This window comes from Rousettus aegyptiacus, unplaced genomic scaffold, assembly GCF_014176215.1.
Source record: "Rousettus aegyptiacus isolate mRouAeg1 unplaced genomic scaffold, mRouAeg1.p scaffold_m13_p_2, whole genome shotgun sequence".
Classification (NCBI taxonomy): domain Eukaryota; kingdom Metazoa; phylum Chordata; class Mammalia; order Chiroptera; family Pteropodidae; genus Rousettus; species Rousettus aegyptiacus.
In genome coordinates this window covers 92,692,396-92,715,495 of record NW_023416295.1, presented here as the reverse complement: position 1 = coordinate 92,715,495, position 23,100 = coordinate 92,692,396, and the positions used below count along the sequence as shown (strand labels likewise).

The 23,100-nt window shown below is 41.5% G+C and overlaps 1 protein-coding gene across 15 annotated transcripts in view; it reads right to left on the bottom strand.

Moving 5' to 3' along the window:
• MICAL3 (microtubule associated monooxygenase, calponin and LIM domain containing 3) overlaps positions 1-23,100 on the bottom strand; it is a 187,029-nt gene that overhangs the window by 59,641 nt on the left and 104,288 nt on the right. For 12 of the 15 annotated variants that reach the window (XM_016125587.2, XM_036237106.1, XM_036237110.1 and 9 more), the window contains 4 exons: positions 22,282-22,389; positions 21,493-21,679; positions 12,761-12,849; positions 11,763-11,850 (listed from right to left, as the gene is read on the bottom strand). In XM_016125587.2, the coding sequence (XP_015981073.2) occupies positions 11,763-11,850; positions 12,761-12,849; positions 21,493-21,679; positions 22,282-22,389 (472 nt within the window). The remainder of the gene's footprint in view (positions 1-11,762; positions 11,851-12,760; positions 12,850-21,492; positions 21,680-22,281; positions 22,390-23,100) is intronic. The other 3 variants (XM_036237116.1, XM_036237117.1, XM_016125577.2) reach the window with 1 other exon arrangement.

Genomic DNA, 23,100 nt, shown 5'->3' with positions numbered 1-23,100 from the left:
AGAAGAGCTGGAATGCAGGCATGTCAACTCCTCTGAGCCTAGTCTGCTGAAGACAAGAGAGAGCCAAGTCCTTCTACTATGGTTTCCCTAAATCTCTCTAGTTAGGAATACATCCTAATGAACCATCCTGTCCTATTCCCATGGAGAAGGAGACCAGCAGCCAGTCAGGAGAAATAATCCTAATTCACTCTCTCACTGATTATTCCAGCATTTTCTGGAATCTCTACCAATGATAATCACGTTTGATATTCCTGTAATTCTTTTAAATATAGTTTCCATATATTTTAGCTTATTTGCTCTTTTTACAACAACCTTATATGATAGAGAGAAATAGGTCTCATTTTTCCTATTTTATAATTTTATAAGATGGGGAAACTTGAGGCTTAGAGAAGTTAATGACCAAAAACTGGCAAGGATAAAGGCTACAAGACTAGAACTCAGTTCAGCACCTTCTAAAGACCTATGCTCGTTCCATTTTAGACCCAGCTGAATTCTTTGAGGCTGTGGTTACCACAGAAGGATGAGCACATTTTGGGGGTGCAGGGACAATTTATTGTGGTACAGGGAAATAACACTAGAACTTCTGCTCTTTCTTAGTCTTGTCTTCTAAAATGTTTTGTAAATGTCCGTTCGCATGCACAATATTAGTACAGGGGTACCTACATGTGCACGAGTGCCTACATATTGCGAAGTATGTGCTCACAGTTTTAATAGGGGCAGACAGTAAGATTTAGAGACCACTGCTGTTCATTGTAGTTCTGTATCACTTTTATTAGTTTCACTCATTCTCCTATCTGATCTCCTACAGGGAACAATAAAACTGAGATTAACTGTGTGTCAACATCATGTCCTTTCTTCTTCTGACTTTAGTCCAGACCTGTGGTTGTCAACTGGAGTGATTCTCCTTAGAGTTGTGGAAACATTGTTGGTTGTCACAGCCTGGGTAGGGATGTGTAGTGATATCTAATAGGAAGAGGCCAAGAATACTGCCAAATATCTTACAATGCAGAGGACAGGGCAGCCCTCCACAACAAATAATTCTCCAGCCCATAATGTCAACAGTACTGAGCTTGAGAAACCTGGGCCTAGAAGTTATACCAAACTATTTCTAACCTTTCACTAAACAGGTCAACCAATTCACTGCATACTCTGATCATGGCATGATTGGATTAGGTACATTAAGAATATGAGCAGTGAGCACATATATCTTCACCTTCGTTGCTAAGGTAAGACATCCTGACCAAACAGAAATGCAATATATGAAGGACAAACTGAGAATTGCCATGCTGAACAGAGAGCTGTTGGCTTGTCCACAGAAAAAAAGTCCAAGGAAGATGTTCAGATGCTGAGTGATAAAATGGTTTCAGAGCTACACACTAAACAGATGTACCATAAGTCACTACACGTGACATCCAAATATTTCATCATCTTATGGCACAAATCCACTTAAGATGATGACTTTGCTCATTCTCTGCAATGCGACTTAAAGACAGCCTGCACTACCCCCACGTTTGTCTTGCAGGTGAACCCTACTGTTAAACCAAAGGAGAAATTAAAGGAGACCACAATAAGTTTAATGAACTGTTCTCCTTTCACTTATCTTTTCCTAGCTGGGTGCTAGAAGCTTGCTGGTAGATGAAATAGCCCTGTGATATTATTATAGTTGGTCCTCTCACTAAACCCAGGGGGAAACTGGAGTTGAAGACACAACGTGGAAAAGTACATCTTTCTCTCTGTGTTCTCAACCCTTCCTTTTTTCCCATTTCTAAAAACATCCCATCTATGATCTCTAAGGCTCCTTGTCAGGGCATGCTTTTCCATAACCGTGTCTGCACATGCTCAAACCTCCTGAAAGCATTTCTGTGCTTATACCAAATTTTATCCAACAGGGCAAAACCAAAACTGCTCATCCATAATGATATGTACATTTAGCCCAAAGATTTAAAAGTCAATCATTTTATGTGCCGGTTCAGTCTAAAGTGGTTCCAACTTGGATAGATAAAAATTTTCCTGCTTATCTCTCCTGTCACAGATAATTCTGCTCAATCTGTCAGTACCAAGAGGCAGACAACTGTCTCTCTTTCATTATACCCATACTTCACTCAGGGGCAGGGCAGGTAATTTCTTACAAGGTATGTGAATCATAGCTGTAAAAGCAGCAAGAGAATGAAAATGTCAGCCCAGTCACCTGTAGGGTCTTCTATAAAAGTATAATAAAATGAGACAGTACAGAAAGAGAGTAGGTGAACAACAATAAACATCTCCCTTGTATGTAATAATTCCCATCTCCCCCAGGCTACTCGCATGGTTTAGTTTCCATTTGGAGGAACACAGGAAGGAACTGTTTTAGGTTTATTCTTAATAATACAATTTTAGGCTTGATTTTATTTGTGACGATCAAAAAGAGAGTGGATTCACTGCAGCATTATTCAAAATAGCTGAGACATGGAAACAACCTAAGTGTCCATCAGTAGATGAATAAAAAAGATGTAATATGTGTGTGTGTGTGTGTGTGAATTACCATTAAGCTGTAAAAAAAGAATAAAGCCTTGCCATCTGCAACAATAAGAATGGATCTTGAAGGTATTGTAAGTGAAAATAAGTCAGATGGAAAAAGACATATACTATATGATTTCCCTCAGATGTAAAATCTGAACAAAACAAAACAAAAGCAAACGAAAACAGAGAACAGATTGGTGGTTATCAGAGGGGAAGGGGGTTTGGAAACAAAATGGGTAAAGCAGGTAAAATGTAGAATGATGGATAGAAACTAGACTTGGTGATGATCACTTTTTAGTGTATACAGATGTTGAATTACAGTGTTGTACACTTGAAACATGTTATATAATGTTATATATCAATACTAATATTATATATCAATGTTACCTCAACTTAAAAAAAGAGCTAAATTGTGGTGAGTATGCAGGTTTTTCTTTAGCCCCAGAGTAGTAGTGATGACCTGGTTAGACTAGAGTCTCAGCATTTCTCTGAGGATCTTTGAAATCACCTGATCCACTTAAGGAAAAAAAAAAAAAAAAAAAAAAAAAAAAAGCTAAGGAGAAACGAAGAGAGTCCATTTTATATTATTTATAGTTAATTCAGTGGTTATTATTCTCTTCCTCAGTGCTTTCTAATTTTTTTCCCCCTTCACATATCAGTGATGAAACCTCTTTAATCTACTGCTCTCTTTCCAAAGGCACATTCCCGGCTCTGGGATCACTGCTAAGAAACTGGGGGACATGTAATTCCCAGGAATAAAAATGCATACAGGGCATGCATGCATATTTAATAAAAATCTTATTTGTGGAGCCAGACATATAGCACTCTTTCTCCGTACCAAGTGCGGACAAGCTGAGGTTGCAGAGAATGGAACCTATGTAGCACAGCAGGTACACGAGGCTCTCGTGGCTTCTGTATAGAGTGCATCCCAACTGCACTGATTAGTGCTTGGCCTTGATCAAGTTTGCTTGACTTCTGTGTGTCTGTTTTTCCATCTGCAAAATGATCACTCCTCACAGGCTACTGTGAGGATTAACAGCGATATACACAGAGAAGCCAGACAGTGCCCGGCACAGAGTGAGCGCTATGTGCTGGCTCTTATTCTATGAGTTCTCCTCTGCTTTTTCCTATGAGTTAGTTTGACGAGGGCTACTGTGTAAACTGGTACTAATCACATGGGGGGAAAAGAGGAGTTAGTGTTCTTTAAGCTTTATTCTCTATTTTTATTTGATGAAAAGACTTCCTTAGAGAAGGGGGCTCTCTTGGTTTTAAATATCGACAGCCCCTTGTCATGGTATTTCAGCACCATGGAAGGTAGTTGCCCGCTGTCCGCAACAGAGCAAAGCCAGTAAGACTTTGGTTCTTACCTCCAGCAGTCTGTTATTCCCTGTCTTCCCTATTTCCCCAGGTGCCCGGCACAGCCTGCTTCTCTGAGGTTTGAACTGCCCTGGAGCCACCTTCCCTGTACCATGTGTCCCAGTGTTACTGAGCCTCCCAATACCAAGTCCCCATGAAAGATGAAACTAGCTAAAACGCAGGCAGGTTTGGAGTAATCCAGGTTGGCAAAATGGTGGTGGTGGTGGGAGGGGAATTTTATGGCTAGTCTCTTTCCAACATGATCCTTCTAATCCTGACTAGGGAAACAACAATCAATCAGCTGTTACCATTCTATTACAGTCGATATCAGCTATTCCTTGGTCACCAGGTTGAGCCCAGTCCAAGAAACCCACAGTGGGTTAGCTTCTTAGAGATAAACTCTTTTTCTAAAGTCCCAGTTAGAGTTGACCTCATCACATTTTTAGGTTGGAATTCTGAGTAGCTACCAAATGCAAAGAGGATTACCTTTTCTGGAATTCATTTCCACAGTATTTCTGGCTTTATTATTTATTAACCTTGAAAGAAGATGAAAACTGAATGAAAACATTTAGGCCTTTGCCTATAAAACTGCCCTGATTTTGTCATGTTTTTTGAGGAAAACCAAAACCCACTGAGACCCCGAGTTCTCCTGGTATCCTTAGGACGCTGCCTTGTAGTACAGGTCCTCAGTAACTGGGGACCCTTACTTTTTTAAGCTGGGTTCACCTTTCTTAGGCGGTTGGCTTTGGTAGGCCTTATAACACTGGAATGGCAGGGTGCACGAAAAGTAGCTTTGGAATCTCAGAAAAGCAGATGCCCCTGGGTATAAGAGCCTGAGTTCTTCTGGTGACAGGGGCTACTTAATATAAAACAATTACTAAAGACCTACAGTTTCAGGCAAGGACCTAAAAGAAATCAGGCTACACCATGAAATAATAGTAAGAAAGTGGAAGTAATCTTGATATTTCACAGAAATACAGAAAAAAGAACTCAACCCATTAATAGGCATACCTGGGACAGTTTCATGCGATTAATGGATAATCACAACAAGCTGGGTAAGTACCGAAAAAATAGAAGAGAACATAAGAAGCCAATAGAAATTCTGATTCAGTTGTAAAGATTTTTCTAGTAATTATCCTAGCATGGCCCCAAGAGAGTTTGTTCTGTAGCGAGACAGAACAGGGGTCCCACACTCCCTTCTACTGAAAGATGTTCCAAAACTTTCCCTTTGAGCAAGGAGGGGCCTTTGTGAGGGGTGAGCCTTCCTCATGTTTGGTGAGTGCTCTGACTATACCTGTCTCAATTTTGGGAGGAAAATGATAACATCTAAAGCAAGGGTACAGCTAGCTTGAGCCAAGGTTTGGGTGTTGGTGGTGACTCAATCTCTTGCTCATTGTCGTCTTTCTTGGAGGCCCATTAAAGCGCCTCAAAAATATTCAGAAAATGTTCATAAAGTATGCAAAGCTACGAAGAAGTTGACCTACAGGAAGTAAAAGGGAGATGATGTTCACGTGTCTGGTAAAACCCGGAAGTAATTAAAAGAGAGGCACATATACCTGGAGCCCCGCCTCTCTTCTCAGGCATATGGAAGGTGTTTATGCGCAAAAGCCTATCCCCTCCAGAATATCATCAGTGGGGAAGAGACAAGGAGCAATTGTGAGAAAAGAGGTGTCAGCAGCTAAAACACACAGTTGAAAATTATGGGCACTAATGAGAGAGGACACAGTAGCCCATGGCCTAATCTAGGCAGGGAATGACAATTTGACTTTCTTTCCCCTTGTTTCCTTATGACTAATCTACTCGTTGGCACTTGTAGAATGCCTGGCTGGATCTGAGTTGCAAGACTGGTTTTGGAGTCTTGGTGAAGTTTTAGAGCTTTGTAAGAGGGACCGGAATTCGGGGAGGAAGGATTCTTCCTTAAATCCCCTGCCTGACTGTTATATTTAAGAGTTGCACATGGGCTCTTTTAAAAGTCTATTTTTCCTTCTATTTCCTCAGGAGGACACTTGTGGGATCTGTGTCCTACATAGCACCATTCTGCCCTATTTTTCAGTATAAAAATAGAGTGGCCCATTTGCATTGTTGGTACTGTTTCCATGTCTTGTCTGCACCATAGGATCCCTCCTAGGGAGTATCAATCACCTGGGAATTTATGAGAAAAAAAGAATGAATTTCAAAAAGTTTCAGAAAGAAACTGAGACCCAAGGGGAATCCCTCCAGGGTCTTCGGTATCTTTGCTGCCACACTCCTTAGATGCTTCAGCACACTGTTCTGAACAACAAAGGTTCCCCTCTCCTTTATTGCTGGGACATGGGAGGGCAACGGCAGCAAAGATTTAAATTAGAAAGTTACATACCTCTACCCTTCCTTATCGTTGATTCTTAGGCAATTTATTGTCACTTACTGCATCTCTCATATCCCAGTTCTTTTTCTCTTTGCCTTTTACAGGCACCTGGATATTGAGTGGCTTCAGAGAGTGGGGAGCAACAGATTACAGACTTGGGGCATGGGTGAGAATGAGGAGACCAAGAGAGGTCACACGAACTCCCTATAGGGAGAGATTCTGAACCAGCAGTGCCCTGGGGACCAAAATGAAATGCATGACAGTGTTCAGGCAGAGCTGTGAGCTACGCAGGGGTGTGGGCCCTCTGACAGGGGCGTCCAGTTATCCAGAATGCCAAGAGAACCCAGCACTCTGTTGCCATGTTATTCTGTGGGGAAACCTGAGTATTCCTCAAGTCCTGGGAGGGCCAGGAAGGACTTTTTAGCAACAGACACCCAAGTTCCTAGAGCCCAGCAGGAACACACTTGGCACTGAGTGCTGCCCCACCAAGGTGTCCTCTTTCAGCCTAATTCAGCATCACAGCTTGGCTGTGCCCCTATGGTTGGCATGCTGACCCAGCACAGGAGGCCACAGCTACAAGGGCACAGGCTCATCCTTCAAGGCTTCAGTGACCAAGCAGAACTGGGTATCCTAGCTCAGCATCCAGGTCACAGCAAAGATAGCACAGGAGAGACGTCAATCAGGAAACACAGAGCAAGAACCTTCAGTGTCACCAGAAGCAAGGTCACTGTACCTTAGGCAAAAGCCTCGAGGGAGAGGAGAGAAACAGAACTGCTCCTACTCCCCAAGGTAATCCTCTAGAGTTAGAGACAGAGGAGGAAGGCCCCCCGCTGTGTGTCCCCATGGCAGGCATCGTTCAGTGTGGGACTTCAACCCCTCCATCTGTTCAAGCCCTCAGGCTTCTTGCACTGGCTGAGCAAATGTGGGACACAGGTGACGTCTTTCTTGCTCTTTTCTACCCACAGTTGCTACAAAGCAAAACGCCTTCCACCTCCTGAACAGGGGCCTTGCCATTTATGGGAATCTATATTTCAGGTATCAGCACCCTGCTCCCCATTTTAATACCTCTGCTTTCTCCCTGTCCAACCTCAACCCACAGTGGTTTTAAACCCACTCCAAGACCACCCACCCCAGTCAGGAAAAAGGGAAAGAAAAGAAAAACTCAGAAACCTGAAGGTTGTTTGGAATTTATTCTCTTAAATAAAAATAGTAACATATTTTTTTTAAAAAAAATTAAAAGCACAACACCTTAATTTCACAGTAACCGCAAAAACAAAGTTACACAATTAAATAAAAAGAAACTCACAAAGAAACACTCCAAAACTCACAACAGCACAGGTTAAAAACAAGGGCAAAATAAAGGCTTCAGGGGAGGCCAGAGGTGGACAGAGGATGCATTCCTGGGCACGGCTTGTCCTCCCTGCTCTAGCTTCTCTGTATCACTGCTGTGGGAACCAGGCTTGCCGCCTGGCCCCTGGCCCCACCCTTCCCTCTACCTCCCAGCTGACCAGCCAGGAAAAAAGGGACCCCCTAATTCACCCATTGGGCTTTCAAGTCTGCACTGGGGCCCCTTTTAGGAGGGCCTAAAAATGTTCCACTGTCCTGAAAACCAAGAGACAGCAGCAAGTTGCAATAACTAGCCCACTGGAACCAGTACACGAGCCTGAAAGTAAAATGGAGGCAAAGTGGGGTGTTTGGTTCTCTGTAGTATTCTATGAGCGACAGAACCCCTGGTTTCACAGTTTGCTTTTAAATCAATTTTCTGAGATCGGGAGTGTATACTGCCCATTTTCTGAGCTACCCGCCCCTCAAGTCTCTACCTCTACAGGTATGGGGGCTGCTCTGTCCCCTCCCAGTCCTGACCAGAGCACTGAACCAGGCCAGTGGCGTGCCTCTCAAATGTACCAAGGCCTCGGTTTTTAGAACTAAGGAACAAGAAGCTTTAGAAACAGCTTCATTATTATTGTTATTATAATTTAGTCACGATATATAAATATTTACTCGTATGTATGAAATCAAACCTATATAAATAGATGTTTATATAAATATCCACATATCGCCATTCATAATGACTCTTGGGGTAAGACTGGGAAGTTAAGCTGGATTGCAAAATCTCTGCTCTAAGTTTTCCAGAAATGCCTCTAAGGGATTTATATGGGAGGCAATGAGATTTCCTAACTTCCTCCTGCCAGATAAGAACCCCAGGATTGAGTGGAATCCCTTGTACAGGGTGGCCATTCTAGCTGGTGTGTGAAATGCCTGCATTTCCTAATGCCCATTCAGCATCCAAACTATGGAAGCTAATGGTGATCATGCAAAGGGTGTCTGGGGACAGAAAGTGGGCACCTGCCATGTATTACTCTGCTAGGTACCTTTTTAAATTAAAATCACCTTTTCCATAAGACAATATGAAAGACGAGTGTTTCTCCCATCCCATCTCTGTTGCCTATACTAGAAGAAAAGCTCTTCTGTTTTTGTTACGATACCCCATTGTCTTTATGTTTCATTTTTAGGTTACCTACTATATGAGAAGTAATGGAGACAAAAAAAAGAGATCACCAAAACCTGCAATTCAGGGTCTTATATCCAAGAGGATAAGATCCCATTTGGGGTTTTTCTTTCTCTGCCTGTTGTTGTCCAAACTTTTCCTGAAGTCAGGGTAGAACTATGAGGCCCAGGTAAGAAAATCCATCCCAGGTCCACTAATCTGTAGCAGTAAATATAAGAAGCTTGGAAACAATTTACAGATTTTTGAGAAGAGAAAAGAGAGTTTGTATATTAAAAGCACATTTAAACAAAAATGCTGTAAACAATGTCCTCCAAACACTGAATTAGGCAGCAGTTACAGATTAGGTTACCAGACAACCAGACAACACTATAGAGCAGGCCTAGAGTAGGGTCTTTTAACTTGTGGGTTGTGTTTGACTTTTTTTTGGCAATAGCACTAATTTTGGCACACAGGGGAAAGAACATAAGGAAGAAGAGAGAAATGCCACAGAATAAAGAGGAGGTGCAGAGCAAAAGCACAGCAAAGTCAAGTGCCAGCTACAGTCATAGCTTTAACAGCTCTGCCTCCTGGGGGATGGTTTATTTATACATAGCAGAATCAAGTTCATCATTTACAACTTTTTCTTGTCTAGAGTGCAGCAGAGAAGACGTACCATAGATCTGGGTTAATGACTACTATTTACAATACACATTCAAGAGCGCTGTCAAACACCTGAGTTTTTCTGAAGCTTTCAAAAGAAAATTCTAGTTAATCGATCAAAGCTTTAGTTTGGGATTTAAAGAAGGAAATCTCTATTGAAGGAGAAAAATCTATTTCATGCCAACGATAAAGTACCACCCATAATTCTGTTCCTTTTCTACAGAGGCTAGCAAAAATTAGATACCTCACAGGAAAAGTGCCGGTACTTAGGAGCATGTTCAGGCTCACAACTGTAATTTCCAAAAGTTTAAGTGATCACAGGCGGATACAGACTGAATCTCATTGGCCCTAAGCCCTGGTCTTCCTGATGCCTAGAGGGTTACTTAAACTGGGGGACAGTGCCTGTCCCATTCATCTAGGGGTTCAAGTGGTGTGTGATTCATTTGGGATGCCATATCTTGTATCCCTTGTGCAATCACAGGGAAGTCACCTTCAGAATCAAGAACCATGGGGACAGATACATCTTCAGGGCTTTTTTTTTTTTTTTTTTTTTTTTTAATTCTTTAAGGACATTGACAACTCTCAACTCTCTCTGCTTTGTAGGGTGTTCTTCTCCATGGAATACTTAATTCTCTACAACTCCTAAAAACTCAAACTAGACAATAAGAATGGCAAACTGAACCGGATGGGAAAGTGAACAAACCCAGGTTTCTCAAGAATGACCTGAAGTTCATTGTATTTAATACTTTTAAAATAATGTTCTGTACTCTAGTCCTAAAAAGAATTTCATTTCTTTGAGTTGTTTTACTGAGTATCCAAATTCCTTGGGAAATCCCTCTTGGCTAGAAAAAAGCCCAGACTTGATAAGGTGGTACTCTCACCTGAGCAAATGTACATTCCAGAATGCAGAGCCCAAGCCTCTGTCTAGATCCCTTTGGTTAGTTCTCTCCGGCAGCAGTTCCCCCAGTGCTCTGCAAAGGGCTTTTATTACTTCAGGAGACAGATTATAAAGGGTTTCAAGGCTATAGAAGGTTTCAGCCATTCACAGCTTAAACATTATAATAAAATGTTGGTATGACCTGCAGGGCACGTAAAAAAGAGCTTCCCCAGATTATGAGGGTACACACAGTAGAGGAGACTAATCCAGCTTGGGTTTCACTGCACCCAGGGGGTACCACTCGGCCTCTGGCATGTTCTCCCTCTCTCAGAATGCACACCATGAGACTCGTGTTAGTTCTCAAGCACTGGGAAAGAGCAACTCTGGGAACTTTACATTTGAAGGCCAAGTGGGTAATAATTCTCTTTTCCCGTGATGGTAATTCTAACACCAACTCCTCCTCCATAGTTTCTGGCATAAGCCAATAATCTTTAGTTTTTACATGGTAATTTTTATGAGGTTATAAATGATTGCTTTAGATATATTTGCTTTGAATGAGAGGAAATGTGTAATAGACAGAAAGATGGCCCTGTTGACTTCCTCTTTCACCAGCACAGTGACCCTGGGTCACAATGTGGGCTGCACTGAGGGCATCAGGACCACTAAGCAATTTGTGGACCTGTCTCACAAGTTGGTTTGATGTGGAACAGAGAGATAGGCAATTTTAAGGAAAAAAAAAGTTCACAGTTCTTCACAACAAGCTTAGTGTCCATGAACCCTTCCTAAGCCCTGCCATGCTAAGATGAGAATAAATGCATTTTTAGAGGTAGAAATGGTGTCATTCACCTCCTGACACAAAGAAATGGTTAGTGAAAACAGGACAAATTAGGGCTTCATTCCAAAGTGATCAGGACAGGGCATGTCCTTTAGTGGTTACAGGTCAAAGAGAAGAGAAAGGTCAGTTCACTTAGACATCTATAACAGGGAATGAGATGCAAGAACTTCAAGTTCAGGTAAATAAATGCAAATGTAGATCACGGGGCCTTATCACAATTTCATGCTCTGTTAAGAGTCCTGAACTAGAACTACAGGTAGGCCCCGTAACTCTGAATTCTCACCTGGGTCAGTGATAAAAGCAGCATCCTCTGAATCCCTGTTTACCTAGACAGAGCCTGGACCACCCACCCCAATGTGTTTGATGGAGGTGGGCAGGCCCCAAGGCTACAGCAATATTTTGAGATACAGAGCAGACATTACTGAAGCCTGGGTGGTAACGCTTACCAGAAGGCGCCCCTACTGGCTCACAGTCTGCCAGTGAAACTCCCCTCTTATTTGTACCAGCACCTCCGACAGGCCATAGAGAAAGGGGACTCCGAATGCAAGCAGCTGGCACATGAAAAAGGAGTCCAAGGGGTTTTGGGCCACTTGATGCCCAATTGAAGAAATGTTGCTTTGGAGGTGCTGGCTCATCCCCCTGGCCTTGTCACAGAGGCCAAGCGAGTGACGCGCCACCCAGCCAAACAAGGAAGTGAGGCTACCTGGAGTTCTCTCAGCAGGGTTGGTGGTGGTGCTGGCCCGTCCATTTGCAGCTGCAGTAGGGCCATCCTGCAGGGGTCCTCTGGGCTCCTAGGAAAGTTGGCAAGAAAAAGAGTGACTAATTGAAGCACTCAAATCTCAGGAGGCAATGACACATGCCTGGCTAGCTTGCTGCTCTCACTAGTCAACCCAGAGATGTATTCCTCACACAGTGAGTCTTTCTTTAAAAACAAACAAACAAACAAACAAACAAACAACAAAAAAATAGAACATTTTTCACATGGAAGTCACCAAAAGTTAAAATCCAGCTCCACTCTAGTATACCTTTTCCTACAAATCCCTCTGTAGCCAACCGGAGACCTCCCAAGGAAGCTTAGTTAGCAAATACCCAGTCAAGGTGACATCAGAGAGTAAAGACAATAACCGCTTTGCCTTGACAAGGGCAAGGAGAGGAGCAAGTTATTCTCATTGAGAGAGAGCGAGAGAGAGCGAGAGAGCGAGAGAGCGAGAGAGAGAGAGAGAGAGAGAGAGAGCGAGAGAGCGAGAGCGAGCGCGCGAGAGCGAGCGAGAGAGAGAGCGAGAGAGAGAGTGTCAGAGTCTTAGATCTAAGTAGTTCACACAATAAAGAGTGAAATCAATTGTTAGGCAGAGCCAAGTTTACAGCCAAGTTCCTTTTCAGAGTGTTCTTTCGCAGCGAGATGCTTCTTTACAAAAGCAGAAGTCTTCCTTTACACAGAGTGAGCAGAAGGGGAGGTCTGACAGTCTCCCACATCCAACTCATGTGGTGGATGGAAAATACCTTAGTGAAATGCAGCATTAGATTATGCTTGAGAGGTTGGTTCTCTCCCCATCAACTGCGACCATCTCTCAGGCCCTTCCCACCCACAAGGGAGGAAATTCGGTGGCCATTCAGCAGGCCCTGCCGGCCACACCCAGACCTGTTACAACACAGAAATAGTGTCTGCTGCTTCTCCCCCACTTAGAGATGGGTCACCATTACCTTTCCAGATAGAGGAGTCACTGCTGGTCTCTTCCTCTGTGTGGAGCCAGAGAGTCGGTAACAGTAGTGTGGTTTGCAGTAGAATTTACCTGCAGGCAGTAAGAAGCAGGGGAAAAGGGGGTGAGCAAAACTCTGTAATTCTGAACTTGACTCCCTGGCCTTCACACACTTCTCTCCATCTCCTCTGGCCTCAGGGAACCATCAGCACCACTCAGGCCTTTCCCAGGCCCAGGCTTCTAGTCCAGGGAGGCCACGCCCTCCCTATACACTTTGATCAGCCTTCCTCTCCCCTTTGCCTGAAGGGGAGGGGGTCCCTTTGGATATGTGAAGGCCATTGAGCCATCATTGCCCAATCAGTGCCCAAAGCAAAGATGTGGGGCTTACATGACAGGGCCAGCAAACAAAGTGGTAGTGTATGCAGAACAAAGACACAGTCACATGAAAAGCTGGGAGGAGTATTTCTAGGGAAACCAAGAATGAATACAAGTGCAGAGTGGAGGCGTGAAGGCTGCAGGGTGGGGCGGCATGGAACACGGACTCTGGCAGAATCCCTCTGCTGCTCCCTTCTCCTGTAGCCACCACAAGCCAGTGCTGGTCAAACTGCAGCTCATGACTCCTTAGTGGGTCAACATCAGCATTAAGATATAAACAAAACAAAACCAAAAAAATCCTGCAATGGACTATGAATAGAATTAAAGACGATAAAAGAGAATAAAAAGCCTTAGAGCGCACAGTTCATAAGTAGAGTTTGTTTCTTACAACCTGTGTCTATATGTGTCCCATACTGGGTCCTAATGTGGTATGTATTTCCTACTGCGGGTATGGTAAAAGGTTTGTAAAACACTGATCTTGGCTTTTCCTATGACACTGATGTGGGGATCCAGTCACAAAGGTCATTTCTTTCTGACTCATCTTTACTCCCACTTAAAGAGTCAAGGCTTTAGAAATTAAAGGATAGACCCTATTATAGAAACTGTTGAAACAGGAGATAACTGATATCACAGAAACAAAAGGCCACCAAAAAGAAAAGGGCAAAAAGGAGGGGAGCCCAGAAGGGTAAAGGGGAGGGGACACACAACTGATTACAACTGATATCACAAAAACACAAAGGATCATGAAAAATTACTATGAACAGTTAGTTATACACCAAAAAGCTGGATAACCTAGAAGAAATGAATAAATTTCTAGAAACATACAACCTACTACACCAAGAATAAGTCATAAAGAAATAGAAAATCTGAACAGACCAATATCGAGTAAAGATGTTAGGCAGCTAGTCAGAAGTGAATGACAAAGGGAACAAAGGAATAGGGGCACAGCCTAGAGACTGCCCAAAGAACACCCCAGTGGTAGTAGAATTCTGGGTAAGCACATGTGCACTAGCACTAGGCAAAGTTATATAGCAGTTAGGTGTCAATCGAAATGATCTCGCTTGCCAATCACCTAGGAATGCCTTTGGAACCACCCATCATGGGCCAAATATAAGGCGGATTCCCATTTCTGGGCCCCTTTTGCCATTCTGGGTTCCCCTTTTTACCCTGCTGGGTTCTCTCCCTTTTTGGTGGCCTTTTTGTCCTTTTGTAGCAATTTTGGACCCTTTGTGTTGGTTACAGTGCTGGGACATACTTTGTCTTTCTCTGTGTGCCTCCTTGAGGCATTGTCTTTCTAAAAAATATTTTTAATAAAACTATTAAATCTCAATGATCTGTGATTCTTCACTGCTGTCATTTGAAGAAGAACCAAGGAAAAATGCTAACTATAGGTCTGTATGTTTAGGGGGCACCAAACTCTAATTGGCCCCAACAGTGACAAGGAGATTGAATCAGTAAACGAAACCTTCCCCAAGCAGAAAAACCTAGGACTACATGGTTTCACTGGTGAATTCTAACAAACATTTAAAGAAGAATTAACAGTGGGCTTTCTCACTTTTTCAAAAAAAAAAAAAAAAAAAACAAAACCAGGAGGGTACACTTCCAAACTCATTTTACTAAACCAAGATTATACTGATACCAAAGCCAGGTAAGAAAACTACAAGAAAAGAACATTACGGACCAATATCCCTGATGATTATAGATGCAAAAATTCTCAACAAAATATTAGCAAACAGAATTTAACAGTACATTAAAAGGACCATTCACCATAATAAACTGGGGTTTACCCCTGGGATGCAAGGATGATTCAACATAAGCAAATCAATAAATGTGATACGCTACATATCATCATCTCAATAGATGCAGAAAAAGCATTTAACAAAGTACAACATCCTTTCATGATAAAAATGCTCAACAAATTGGGTAAAGAAGGAATGTACCTCAACATAATAAAGGCCATATATGACAAATCCACAGTGAACATCATACTCAATGATGAAAAGTTGAAAGGTTTACCTCTAAGATCAGGAATAAGAAAAGGGTACTCACTTTCACCACTCCTATTTGACATAGTACTGGAAGTCTTAGCCAGAGCAATCGGATAAGAAAAAGAAGCATCCAAATAGAAAAGGAAGAAGTAATACTGTCTTTGTTTGCAAATGATACGATCTTATATATAGAAAACCCTAAAAACTTCTAGAACTAATCGATAAATTCAGAAAGTTGCAGGATATAAAATCAACATACAGAAAACAGTTGTGTTCCTATACACTAACAAAACATGTGAAAAATAAATAAAACAATCCCATTCATAGTGGCATCAAAAACAATAAAATACTTAGGAATAAATCTAACCAAGGAGGTGAAAGAACTGTATACTGAAAAATACAAGACACTGAAGGAAGAAATTGAAGAAGACACAAATAAATGGAAAGATATCCCAAATTCATGGAATGGAAGAATGAGTGTTATTAAAATGTCCATATAACCCAAAGCCATCTATAGATTCAATTCGAACCCTATTACAAAATGAAAAAACAATCCTAACATTTACTTGGAACGACAAAAAAACCCTGAATAGCCAAAGCAATCCTGAGAAAGAACAATAAAGCTGGAGCCATCATATTCCTGACCTTAAACCATATTATAAGGCTACAGTAATCAAAACAGTATGATACTGGCATAAAAACAAACACATAAATCAATGGAATAGAAAGCCCAAAAATAAACCCACACGTATACAATCAACTAATACTTGACAAAGGAGCGAAGAATACTCACTCAATGGGGAAAAGAGAATCTCTTCAACAAATGGTGGTTATTTCTCTACAAGGGAAGTCGAGTCATGGGTTATTTTTTTTGAGCTTGGATACAATCTCCTTTTACAATATATAATAAACTATTTCAATTTCGATTTTGGCCAAGATAAAATATAATTAGGGAAAGATAAAATGTATTAGTGCTTGGCTCATATACTACCTTCTTATCTGTTCTGCATCTTTTTAATTTTTTAAAATTTTAATTAGTTTCAAGTATACAGTACATTGGTTAGACATTTATATAGTTCATAAAACGGTTCCCCTCAATTGCTTCCTCTCTCCCCTGACCCTCCACCTAGCCAACGTATTCATTCAAATTGCATTCCCTATGCCATGTTCCCCATTCCCGTGTCCATCCATCAGCTACTAATTTGTACTTCTTTAACCCTTCACCCCATTCTCCCAGCCCCTCAAAACCCCCTCCCCTCTGTCCAACACCAAACTGTCCATTATATTTGTGAGTCTGTTTTGATAGTTTGTTCTTTTTATTCCTTAGATTCTGCATATAAGTGAAATCATATAGTGTTTCTCTTTCTCTGACTTAAATACCTTCTAGGTCCATCAAAGCAATATCTTTTTCCATCCTCTTCCTTTTAGTCTGTGTCTTTTAATCCGAAGTGAGTCTCTTATAGGTAACATGTAGGAATCTTGTTTTCCTTTCCATTCATCCACTATTTTAGTTAGAGCACTTAATTCTTCTCCATTTGAGGTACTTATTGAGAGGAATGTAGTTGTTACCATTCTTTATTCCTGTTTTTGATACATGCTTTTTCTTCTTAAAGAAGTCCCTCCAACACTTCTTGTAATACTGGCTTGGTAGTGATAAATTCCTTTAGCTATTTTTGTCTGGGAAGCTCTTTATCTGTCCTTCAACTCTAAATGATAGCTTTGCTGGATAAATTATTCTTGGTTGTATATCCTGGGTCTTCATCCTGTCAAATATTTTTTGCTAAGCCCTTCTGTCTTGCATAGTTTCTTTTGAGAAATCGGCTGCCAGTCTTATGGGTGTTCCCTTATGTGTAATTTTTTTTTTCTTGCTTTTAATAATCTTCCTCTGTATTTGACCTTTGACATTTTAATTATGATGAATCTTGGTGTTAGCCTCTTTGGATCCCCGATTTTTGGAATTCTCTTAGCTTCCTGGGGTTTTATGTCCATTTCCTTCACCAGGTTAGGGAAGTTTTCCATCATTATATCTTCAAACAGCTGTTTAACATCTTGATTTTCTTCAGTTATGCTGATCAGACGAATATTTGGAGCCTTAACAGTGTGTTATATTCTCTTTAAATTATTTTTATAGTCTTGGCATCTTTTTTCTTGCCATTCTGACTGAGTGTCCTCATTGGCTTTTCTGTCCTCTAGATAGGGCATTTGATCTTCTTTACTGACTTTGTTAATTTCTTTGTTTATCCATTTAATATACTTCTCATCTCAGATAATGTGTTCTTCATTTCAGACTGGTTCCCTTTTATAATTCTCATTTCCATTTTTATGTTTTTTTTATCTCTTTGTTGAAGTTCTCACTGAATTTATCTATACTTCCCAAAAGTTTATTGAGCATCTTTATAACCAGTGTTTTGAACTCTGCATCTGTTAGATTACTTGACTCTATATCTGAATCTCTGTTCTCTTCTCTCACTTGGTTTCTGCTTCTTTGTCTTCCCATTATGGCTGCCTTTCCATGTCTGTTCCCATGTACTATGCAAAGTTCCTAAGTCTCCCAGTCTTATTAGTGTCGATTTGTGAAGGTGTTTAGTGGCACAGTCCTAAGAGGGGTTCGGCTGCAGGCCAAACTTAGCCCAAGCCTCTACCCCTCTGGGGCCACCTGTTAAGATTCAGGTCTGTCACAGTGAAAATCCGCTCATAGATGCAAACCTTTTAAGGGGCTTCTGCTGCTGCTGCGGCCGCAACCTCCATCTCACTCAGCTGCTCAGAATCGGGCAGCCCCACGTCCAGGTCCTGTCCTACCGTCTGCTGTTGCAGGGTGCTTTCTCGTATTTCTCCCTAGTTGTATGGTGTGTTCATCAAGATCTCAGGTGATTTTTCCTTGCTGATGCTCCTTGTTTCCATCACAACGTTGATTTGGTCACCAGAGGGATGAACAGAGCCTCTGTTATCTACGCCATTTTGGTTCCACCCTCTGCATCTCCTTTTAAGGAACACTCCTCTCTCCTCCATGTGATTCTAAATATGTGGCCTGACATTATCCACCACAGAAGTGAACACGTCACCCAGACTGGCCAGTCAGAACATTCTCTTTCTCTCCAGCCCACCCCAAGATGTGAAGCTCTAGGAACTGGCATGTGGCTGAGTTAGGCTAACCAGAGCCATTCTAGGGGTTCGTACGGATAGTGAGAGAGAAAGACACCCTTTCTCTGAGGCTGCTATCTGGAAGGAAGATGTAAATCTAATGCTTCAACTTCAATCTGACTTGGGTTTCTATTATTTGTAATTGCTACTATAATACCAAAACAACACAATCTGTTAAGTTACTTTCAATCCTTTCCGATGTTTTTTTCCTGCATCAATGTGCTTTTTTCTACTAAAGTAGAATCCTAGATTTTAAAATACAACTCAATATAGGCTAACCTACCAAGGAATCCTCATTTAACTCTGCCAATAAAGAAAAGAGGGTTAGGTTTTAAAAACAAGTCCTACAAGCCTAAGCAAAAGGCGATTTTTTAAAAAATTCCAAAACTTGTTTTTCCTAGGAATGTAGTACAACATGATGGAAGGAACCGAAACATTGAAATCGGATCTGTTTAAATACTACCTCAACTACTGAATAGCTATGTGAATTATTTAGCATCTTGAAACATGTTTCCTCACATAGAATATGAAGAGAGTACTCATCTCCTCCTAGACTAAGTGATTGAGATATCACACATCACATGCTATCGGTACGCAATTAACGTATCTCCTCATTCCCTCTCCCAAAATCAACTTGGCGGTACTTTTTGCCTCTTAGATTAATAACAAAAGAGCTACCTTTTATCTACATTTGCCATGTGCCAGACACTACTATAATCGCTTTACATCTATTGATTCATTTAAACCTCAAAATCCAATGAGTAGGTACTATTACCTACCTCTCTCCAGCTAAGGCACAGAAAAGCTAAGCAACCTGCCCAAAGTGGCCCCCACTCAGCAATTCAGACAGGATCTAAACCTTGGAAGCCTGGCTCTAGAGCCTGTACTTTTAGCCGTTACACTATGATGTCTCTCTCAGTTAGAAAATACAGCCATGCTAATTATAGTTGATTCAGTCAAGTCACTGATTTTAAATGGTCTAAATAAATTAAGGAATGCTGGTAATTAAATATGCGAGTGACTGGAAGAGGGAACTGGAGAAAACAAATGGCTTAAGGGCAAACATAAGGTAAACTGGGTCATGTATTCATTCATTCAACAACCTACTTAGTGCTATTAAATGACAGGCACTAATCTAAATACTGAGAATGCTCTAGTCAGGAAGATGGACTAGTCTTTGCTTGGATGGAGCAGGTAATGTATGAATAAGTATTAAGCAGTGGTGAGTATAGATTAGGTTGTCTGCAAATGTCTCTTTGAGTGAGGAGGGAAAATGTACATAGAGGTGTGAAACAAGAAGCCCATCCTGAGATTAGGGGAAGTGCATTCCAGGAGAGGAGAAAGCTAGTGCTAGCCTTATCTGAGGTGCTTCAGTTAAGAGTTCTGAATCACACAGTAACTTGGCTGGAGACTGCTAAAACTTCGGCATCCTTGAAATTCCATTCTTTTCTCTAGTTCACCTGTCCTTTGTGGAGGGGCTGAGCTGATGAAAAGTTTATCTGGGTTAAAGTTTGGGGAGCTGGTTTAGACCCACTGTCCTCCCTGCTCCAGTGTTAATAGCGACGCATTCACCACAGTGGCCTGTCTCATCCTGTTCCAACATCACGGTCATTCCAACATTACGGTCATTGAGGTCCTGTCATCTTTTGCCTGGTATGCCATTTCTTCCCTCTACTTTTCTCTCAGGGTTGAGCCTAGTCAGTTCAATCATTCCCAACAGCTATTGAACTTCACTGATTTCTTCCTCCTCTGAACTTCTACAAAGTTATAATCTGCACTACATGACTTCGACCTTAATCAAGTACTCTTACATTGTCTGTTGTTTCACTACTCGTCTTATCATTCCAATCATAATTAAGCTCCTTGGGGCACATTTTACATTCTGTGTCCTTAAGAGAATAAAGCAACAATGAGCACACAATCTATGGGCAAAAATACCTGTGGATCAATTTGCTGGAGGTTAAGGTTCTTTCCAGGCAGATTTTGCAGTAAAACATTAAAACAATCCAAGCTTAAGGACAATTAAACAACGCTGGGTGGACTCCATCCACCAACTCCTATTCTTGGAGAGCAAAGGTGTTTTTCAAAGAGCAAGTGTATGAGAATAGTGGAATAGAAAACTGATACCTAACAACATACCTTCCTTATCTAGACAACTGTCTTAATTCTTCCTTCACTGGGTGGTGCTTTTTACTAATTTAACAAGAGGACCAGATGCCAAATGGATATTTAGCTTTTCTCAGTTGACCACTTTGGCTCCTTTCTGGCTACTTCTGACAGTTTGATAGCCTGTTTATATACTACCAGGAGAACCTGGATGACCGAAGTGACTATTTCCCAATTGCATGGTGTCCCTTTCCTGTGCCCTGTATCTCCTGAAATCACCTACCTATGCAATGGACTTAATACCACCCCTACAAAGATATATTCACTCTCCAATTAATCTAGGTCTTTTCATTCCTTTTGAATCAATAAGACTGCCGCTCATTAAGTTCCTTCAGCATCCTGCAGGAATGGGTATAGGAATCATCACTGTCTTTGGTGATCTTTTTCAATTAACCTTAAAGAGTCTTTAGATTTCAGGCATTGTTAACTGTATCTATCAGACTTTGTTATCTGTTTGCACTATTCTCTACCTTCTGCCCTATAAAGGTCCTTCCACTACCACAAAAGGCCAGGACTTGAACACTACTGGTAAATGAGGTTTCACCCTGTGTCATGAACTCTCAATTCACCAGAGAGATGGTGAGGTTACAGAGAGGTGGGAACACTGGAATTCCATCATCTTCAAGAGGCAAAAGTCTGAGAATCCAGGGGCAGGGAATCTGGTTTCACTTTGTTGTCACTGACCTTAGGCAAGAAATGTAACTTCTATAGGCCTGTGATTCCCCTTCTCAAAAGTAAAGACAAAAAAGACTTATCATTATGTATCCCTTTTATCTTAAGATTCCACCATGAGGAAAGAAAGCAAGTGTCTGTGAAACTGAGGAAATGACTTAGGTAAATGCATGTCATTTTCATTACCATTATCACTGAGTAATGCTATGATGCAGCCTGGTGACTCTGGGGAAATATTTATAAGAAAGAGCCTCAGAGAAAAAAACCAAAGACTAGAGGGAGATGGATGAGAGGCAGAATGAAAAAATATATATATAAAAATGTAGCAAGGGGCCCTAAAATCTGCTCAAATGGAAAAAAGTGCCTTAAGCTCAGTTTCAAGTAAAATACTCACCGTCCTCAATGTCATAGGCGTAGGCAGAGAGGCGCAAGGTGGTGGCACAGTACTCGCATTTGAAGCAGCTCCGATGGAAAAACTTGCCCTCGGCGCTCAGCCTCTCCATCACGTAGACCCTCTTCTGGCAAAAATAGCACGTGTCGCTGCCTCCCAAGTTCTGCGGAAACTCCTTCTTTATGGAGCCCTGTGGGAGGGGGGTGAGGAGATGGACACATCAAGGCAATGTCTCTCAGGCTCACTTCCAGGAGGGGCACGACCCTCTCTATAAGTGAAACTGATCCTCCTAAGTGATTCTGTTATGAAGCTGACTAAGCTGCTCACTTTGCTTCTGGCTCTCTCAAAGAGCAGTGGCACTACTGCAGTGACTGTCACGTGCCCCACACAGCACTCAGCACCAGGTGGGTTCTGAATCCATGTGAATCAACAGCCGAGAGGAAACCCAAGCCCGTTTACAGAATTTCATAACAATCAAACCACATTATTTTGACAGAATTGTTTTTAAAGGTAACATGCTATATATTCAGTGTTTACGTGGTTCTAAATGGATACGGGTCCCCTGGACACTAGGGCAATTACTTTTAGAGATACATACCAAATATGCTTTTTCCATACAACATCCCAAATAACTAATTCTAGAAATTCAATTACAAAATTTAGACAACCTTGAAAAAAAATGACGTGGTACATATTGGTGCTATGTGTCACTAAGCTACTCAGAACAAACTAGGTTCGTTTACCATAGCTGTGTTATTTCTAGAGAGACAGAGCCCTTAGTATATCTCTTACCAGTTCCTTCTTGTCTAGTAGGGTTTTGGGCTGTTCTTTCCTTTGAAGCTGATTGGCTATCTGCTCAGCCAATGAGCTCACTCCGCCCGTGTACATCTTTATATACTTCTATTGGTTGGAGATTATAAAATGACCAGAATAAAGGGAAATGAGAGGGAAAAAATAAATAAATTAAGACAGGAAAAAACCTTTTTGAAAGGATAAAATGAATATAATGTGCAGGAAACAAACCATGCCAACACAGTGTCCACAAGCAGGAAGACTTCGTGGTAAGAAAAACAGGTGTCAGTGTTCACACAGAGGTATCAGCATAGGCAGGAATAATTAGATTCAGTATGGGAGAATTTAGTTTTTCATGTCTTTTTGGAAGATACGGTGCCAAGGCAGATAGGAAGACAAGATGGTTGAAAATACAGAAGAGTAAGAAGGACCTGTGTCCTAGTGACTCAATATTGAGAATTTGAGAGGAACTACTCCCATCCATATAGTGGATGCCAGACTGACAGCATTACTCAGGGGTTGGTAAAGCTGGGGAAGTTATTTCCTCATTTAGTAGGTTCACTCTTCAAAGGCTGACTCTCTACTTGGGTGACTAACGGATGCCAAAAGTCTAGCATTACTTGTTATGATCTCCTTTCTCATTATTAATGCTTCACTCATAACCCGTCGTACACATCAAATATTCCTGAGCTTTATCTGGAAGAACCCTTCTCAGCCCATTCTCTCTGTTGATATTTATATGTTCTAACCAGGCTCTAAGGACAAGGCCTTCCAGACTGGGCTAGGTATCTCACACATAACTGCAGGAGGCTAATACCT